At 69.2% G+C, this 6434-nt stretch overlaps 1 protein-coding gene across 1 annotated transcript; it reads left to right on the top strand.

The window, feature by feature from the left end:
• The first annotated feature begins 119 nt into the window (after positions 1-119).
• Positions 120-5835, top strand: SNAI1 (snail family transcriptional repressor 1). Its single transcript, XM_004618759.2, has 3 exons — positions 120-1428; positions 1895-2422; positions 4933-5835. Exons 1-3 carry the CDS (start codon positions 1347-1349, stop codon positions 5115-5117), a joined length of 795 nt encoding a protein of 264 aa, XP_004618816.1. The 5' UTR covers positions 120-1346; the 3' UTR covers positions 5118-5835.
• Positions 5836-6434: the final 599 nt, after the last annotated feature.

Consider the following 6434-nt stretch of genomic DNA (forward strand, 5'->3'; position numbering starts at 1 on the left):
TGAGGGGCTCCCACAGCGCAGAAGAGGGTCAAGGGGGGGATTTGGCTTTTGGTGGGTGAGGCGGGAAAAAGGGGGGGGCACTGGGGACTTGGCTGTCCCTGCCTGCATTCTAGGGGTGAGCCTGAGTGGGGGGCACAGGGGTGCCAGTCCTCACCTCACAGGTGGGCTGGGCCCTGCGCCTTTATTTCTCGGCCTCTGTCCCCACCCCAGCCCAGGTGTGTCTCCGTGAGAGCTGAGGGCGGGAACAGGGTCCCGTCTAGGCTAGAAGCGGGAGCGACGGCCCCGGGCAGGTGCGGGCACCCCTCGCCCGCCCTCTCGGCCGCGCTCCCACCTGCCCGGCGTGACCTCCCGCAGCCGATTGAAACAGGTCCCTGCGCAGCTGAAGGCCCTTCCCGGCTCCCCCGTGCCCCCGGGCAAAGTCCAAACTCCTCCAGGCGCTGACCTGCAGGTCAGATGTCACTCCCGGCCTGCCCACCCCGCCCCCAGCCGCGGCAGCTGCGCGGACGCACGAAGTCCTGTGCCCTGCAGTGTCCTCCCTTCTCGGGGCAGTGGCCCCTGGCCCGGCCCTGGCCTGTCCCTGCCCGGTGTCCGTCCCCCAGCCAAGCTCCCTTTGCATTGTAACCATTTGGCGCGTCTCACTTCGGCACGGGGCGGAGCGCCCTTGGGGCGAGACCCCGCGCGTCCGGTTCCAGGTGCAGCCCAGCTCCGGGAACAGTGCTCGGTGCCGCGGGCGCGCAGCGAACCGATGCAAAGGACGTCGCACGTCGCTAGATGCGCCTCCTCTGCCAGCGGCCCGGTCCCGGGGGTCCCCCGCGGACCCCACGCTGCTGGCCGGACCGGCGGAGGCAGGAAATTTCCTCCGTCCCCTCCCCAGGCCGGAGGCGGAGGCGTTTTCGGAAAGTCAGGTGCCCGGACGCGCGGCACGAGGGGGCGCCCGGCGGGCAGCGGGAGGTGCAGCGCGAGCTCGGGTGGGTCCTTCCGTGGGTGCCCCGTGCCCCACCCAGCCCCGCAGCCCGTCGCCTCCAGGCAGCCCACGCCCGGCTCGTAGCGCCACGCGGCGCGGGTCCCGCCACCCCCGGCGCACCTGCTTGGGGCGTGGCCTCCGCGGGCGGCCCGCTGCGATTGGCGCGGCGGCGGCGGCGGGGCGGGGCCTCCTCGAGCGGCCCGCTGCGATTGGCGGGGAGGCGGGGGCGGGGCGGGGCCCCGGCCGCCCCGCCCTTCCCCGTGCTGGCGTATTTAAAGGAGTTGGCGGGGCGGCTCCACTCACAGCGGTCCTGCACGGCCTCGCGGGTGGACCCTCCTGCTCCTCCGGCGCGCCCCGCTGCCCCCCGGCTGCCCCGGACACCATGCCTCGCTCCTTCCTGGTTCGGAAGTCGTCCTGTCCCCGCCGGAGGCCCAACTACAGCGAGCTGCACGACTCCTGCCCAGGTGAGGGGGCGGCGGGGTGCGGGGCGGGTGGACCCCCCGGGGGCGGCCGGGGACCGGGCGGGGGCCGGCCGGAGGGAGAGAGACCCCCGGGGGACGGGACGGGGGGGCCGCGGGCGGGGGCCGCACGGGCGCGCGTGGGGGCAGGTGACCCCCGAGCACGCGCCCGAGCGCCTGGAGGGGCCGAGCGGGGCGCGGGGAGCCCGGGGCGAGCCGCGGCCCGCGCCTGGGGAGAGTCCGGAGTCCAGGGGGCTTGGGGGAGGGGTCGGGCGGCTGGTGGGGGGGACGAGGGGGGCGCTTGCTGGGGCGCCTGGGAGCAGGACCCCCCGGGCTCGGGGCCGCACGTGGGCCCCCCGCGGGAGGGGACCTGTCAGCCGCTCCCCTGCCCGCCGGCCCCGGGTCTCGGGGCCGCGTTGCGGCCGGGGAGGAGCGCCGCGCTGACCCTGCCCTCCCGCGCCCCCTCCCGCAGAGCTGACCTTCCAGCAGCCCTACGACCAGGCCCACCTGCTGGCGGCCATCCCGCCCCCGGAGGTCCTCAACCCCACGGCCTCCCTGCCCACGCTCATCTGGGACTCCCTGCTGGCACCGCGGGCGCCGCCGCCGAGCTGGGCGGCGCTGCTGCCCTCGGACCTGCCCCAGGCGGCCGAGCTGACCTCGCTGTCGGACGAGGACAGCGGGAAGGGCTCGCAGCCCCCCAGCCCGCCCTCGCCGGCCCCCTCGTCCTTCTCCTCCACCTCCGCCTCCTCCCTGGAGGCCGAGGGCTACGCCGCCTTCCCGGGCCTGGGCCCGCTGCCCAAGCAGCTGAGCGGGCTGGCCCTGGCCAAGGACCCCCAGGCCCGCAAGGCCTTCAACTGCAAGTACTGCACCAAGGAGTACGTCAGCCTGGGCGCGCTCAAGATGCACATCCGCAGCCACACGCTGCCCTGCGTGTGCGACACCTGCGGGAAGGCCTTCTCCCGGCCCTGGCTCCTGCAGGGCCATGTCCGCACGCACACAGGTGAGCGGGGACCTCCCGGGGGCGGGGGGCGGAAGTGGAGGGGGGGGTGTTCCTGCCGGGGAGCAGCCCAGCCTGGGGGGGGACCTGACGGGGTCCTTTGAGCCTCAGCTCCGCAGCCAAATGGGTGGAGGTGGGAGAGAAGGTGCGAGAGGAGGAGAAGGTGCCTTCCTGTTGGGACCAGGTGTGAAGCCCCCGCCCCAGGCGGGTGTGGCGGCCAACCCCTCCCCATCTGGCTCCCGGTGCTCTGGGGCTGGGGGCCAAGCCCTCGTTTCCTCACCTGCACAACGAACTTAAGGCCCCCTCGTGGGGTTTCCGTGAGGGTCAAGTGAGGGACACAGACACGAAGCACCTGGCGAGATGCTTGTCCTGAGGGGAAACGAGGGGGCGTGTCCTGCGAAGTGCATGCTGTGTGACTCCGGGCAGGTGGGCCGGCCTCTCTGGGCCTCAGGGCTGTGTCTGGAGAACAGGGTGGGTTAAGATTTCAAGTGTTTTCTGGACTGCTTGGATTTTGTGTCTTCTTCTTAATCCCTTTTTGGGAATGGATTGGCTGGTCTCAGGGCCGCTGCTCTCCCCTCCCCCAGTTGTGTGAGTGTGTGTGTGTGTGTGTGTGTGTGTGTTGGGTCTCGGGTCTCAGGGCCACTGCTCTCCCCTCCCCCAGTTGTGTGAGTGTGTGTGTTGGGTCTCAGGGCCGCTGTTCTCCCCTCCGTGTGTGTGTGTGTGTGTGTGTGTGTGTGTGTGTGTGTGTTGGGAGCAGCCGCCCTACAGAAGGAGCCCAGCCAGGGGCCTCAGGGACGCCTCCTCCGCCCTGAGCTTCCCTACATGTGTCCGTCAGTGAGAGGGGACCAGAGTGGTCAGGGAGGTAGAAAGTTCCGGGTTCAAGAAGGTTCCCAGCTGGCTTTGGGGGGGGGGGTTCCTAGCCCCGGGCTCACCTGAGCCCCAGTGCCGAGAGCCTCTGGGGCACCCGCGGCCTTCTTGGCCGGCCCTGCAGAGATGCTTCACGCGGGACGCATCCAGGACCCACCGCCCGGCGGGGCCTGCCCAGCTGTGCGGCTCTGTCAGCGGGCTAGGGTGCTCCTGGGCCCTCCCAGCCAGGCGGGCACAATGGGGCTGTTGAAATGCACATCGCCGGCCTCATCACGCCTTTTGTGAGCCTTGATGGAGGCCTGTGGGGGGGGGCAGGGCAGGTGCACAGGCAGCGGTGCCCAGCACCTGTTCCGGGCCGCAGCTGCTGGCCCCTCTAATCCGGGGGGTATCGCATGTACAGTGTCCCCCTCGGCGGCCTTTGTCCCCGCCGGCCTGGTGCCGATTTCACACCGTGAGGACGGCTGCCCCGGCGGGAGCCGCCCCCCTTTTGTTCAGGCCTCTGTGCTGTGGGCCACCGGGCCCCGGGGGTATGAGGGAGTCCCCCTGGCCCTGTTCTCAGATGAGGAAACTGAGGCACGGAGAAGGGAGGCCACTCTCGAGCCCCCGCTGAGATGTTTGGGGGTGGTCGCCTGTTTCCGGGGTGCCGCGGCGGGGCCGGGTGGGTGTGAGGAAGAGCCCCTCAGGGCTGGAGAGCTGAGGAGGGGGCCCAGGCCACTGGTCGGTCGCTCTGGGTCAAGTCCCTTTGGGCCCCCCGGGCCTGGCACGCTGCAGCGGGCTGGAGCCCAGTATCTGCGGGCAGATGCCCCCCGTCCCAGCAACGTGCTGGTGACAAGTAGGAGCTTGGGAAACGCTCAGTGGGGGCAGTACGACTGTTCTTGGCCAATGCTGTGTGTGCCCCCACACCTTTTATTTAAACTAGTGTTTTATCCTTTGGGGGAGGATTGCTGCACCCCGTGGTGCTCAGGGCTGCCTCCTCGGGGATCGGGATTGAACAGGGGTCGGCCGTGTGCAAGGCGGGCGCCCTGCCCTCAACACCGCCTCCCCAGCCCCCCGGCACAACTGTCTGTCGTCATCCTGGGGTGATGCTGGCACCTCTGGTGGTGACAGGGGTCCTGCAGGACTCCCTCCTGCCTCCCTCGAACACGGGTCAGCGTGTCTCGCGTCCCCAGCCGGCCCTCCCCACCCAGCTGGGCCCGGCAGGTGGCCAGCGTGAGGGCACAGGTGATGGGCCAGGGAGAAGCCCGTACCTGAGCAGGAGACTGACGTGGGCCGGGAGGGCTGTGACTGAGGGCGCTGCAGCTGGGGGCGTGGCCTCGGCTATGGGGTGGGGGAGGGAGAGACGCGCCCACCCAGCTGTGGGCCATCAGGTGCCAGGAGGAGCAGCTGCCCAGCCCTGGGCCCGTGCTGGGCGTCTCTGAGCCTCAGCTTCTCGTCTCTGGGTTGGTCCGGCAGGGCTTGGCCTCTCCCCTCGCACAGCCCCTGTCGCCCCTCAGTGGCTGTCGGCCGAGGGGCTCGCTCAGGTGGCTGCCAGGTGCTGGGTCCCCGTGGGCGGGCTTGCCACAGCCGGGTTGGGGGTGCCCTCGGGGGTCAGGGTGGGGGTGCCACCTCGGCCCTGCCCCCCCGGCTCACGTGCCCACTCCCCCCAGGTGAGAAGCCGTTCTCCTGCACCCACTGTAGCCGCGCCTTCGCCGACCGCTCCAACCTGCGGGCCCACCTGCAGACGCACTCGGACGTCAAGAAGTACCAGTGCCCCGCGTGCGCACGCACCTTCTCCCGCATGTCCCTGCTGCACAAGCACCAGGAGTCGGGCTGCGCGGGGGGCCCCCGCTGACCCCGAGACAGCCCCCCACCCCCGCCGGTGCCAGAAGGAAGGACCCTCGGACGTCGACCCCCGCAGCTGAGGGCCACTTCCCCTGGCCTCTGCCGGGCGCCTCCGCGGGCTCAGCACTTCCCTGGACGTTTCTGGACGGCGGATGGGAGAGCGACTCGCAGGGGACACCCCTCCCGGGCCACCCCTGCTCTGGTGGCCCTGCGGTGGCCTTTCTGCCGTGTGTGTGTATCCAAGGAGGCTTGGATACGGCTGCTCTGAGCTGCAGGGCAGAGGCAGAGACGCTCAGGAGGCCCCGCCCCACACGGGGTGGGGGGTATCCTGCCACCCCCCAAGAGGCGGAACTGACTTGGGGACCTCCCGGAGCCTGCAGGGTGGTCCCTGACACAAGATGCGCCTTGCCTGGACTCCTGGACGCCCCCCGGCCCGGCAGCTCTCAGCCCCTTTTGTCCCAGCCGCGGCACCTGTTTCCTGGGAAGCGTGTGTGAGCGTGAGTGTGTGTGTGTGTGTGAGAGAGTGTGACTGTGTTGGGGGGGGGAGGCCCACAGCCCGCTGTGTCTCCCAGAACTATTTCGGGGCCCCGACAGCTGGGCCTGGGAGCGATGTTTACATTTTTAAAGGTACACTGGTATTTATATTGCAAGCAACATTTTGTACTCAGAAACCTTTTGTATAGTTAAGTACAGTTTATTGATATTCAATAAAGTGGCTAATTTATAGAGGAGCGGGTCTTCTCAAGTTTGTGGGAGGGTCTCTCGGGTTTGCTCATGCCTGGAGCTCATGCCCGGTGCCACGGGGCTTTCAAGGGCGAGGGGAGAAGGCATCTGCCTTGCATGCGCCCGACCGGGTTTGCTTAGCTGACATTTCACATGGTCCCCTGAGCACTTGCTAAGTGAGTCCCACCAAAAAAAAAAAAGCAGGGTGGAGTTTGCCAGTAAGGAGGACGGGACAGGCCTTGACAGCATTTGGCCTAATACGTGGATCGCGGGGGGGTGCAGTTTGCAAGAGAATCTGGGTGTTGGTTGTGACGTGGGGAGTCCCAGAGGGCCAGCACTGGGCCCGTCCTGCTGATCATTCCTGCAGTTTGAAACTGACCAGGGCCCCAGGTTTCCTGGGTCTTATCAGCCCGACAGGCTCTGCCCAGCACTGCAGGGCGGGGCCAGGGGGAGGAATGTGCAGGGGACCAGGACCGAGCACCGAGGACAGAGGATATCCTTCCTGTTTCCAAGGGTCTGGGCTGCTGCGGCCCTCCCGGCCGAGCCCGCACCTCCGTCTGGCCGCTGGGTACCAAATGGCCTTTGATGCGAGGAAGCTGGCGGG

The sequence above is a fragment of the Sorex araneus genome, chromosome 5 (genome assembly GCF_027595985.1).
Source record: "Sorex araneus isolate mSorAra2 chromosome 5, mSorAra2.pri, whole genome shotgun sequence".
NCBI lineage: Eukaryota > Metazoa > Chordata > Mammalia > Eulipotyphla > Soricidae > Sorex > Sorex araneus.

Bases quoted from the DNA above. Each gene is read 5' to 3' on its own strand.
- SNAI1 (XM_004618759.2), top strand. From the start codon at position 1,347: ATGCCTCGCTCCTTCCTGGTTCGGAAGTCGTCCTGTCCCCGCCGGAGG. The intron at 1,429-1,894 runs GTGAGGGGGCGG...CCCCTCCCGCAG, and splicing joins GCTGCACGACTCCTGCCCAG to AGCTGACCTTCCAGCAGCCC. The intron at 2,423-4,932 runs GTGAGCGGGGAC...CACTCCCCCCAG, and splicing joins CCATGTCCGCACGCACACAG to GTGAGAAGCCGTTCTCCTGC.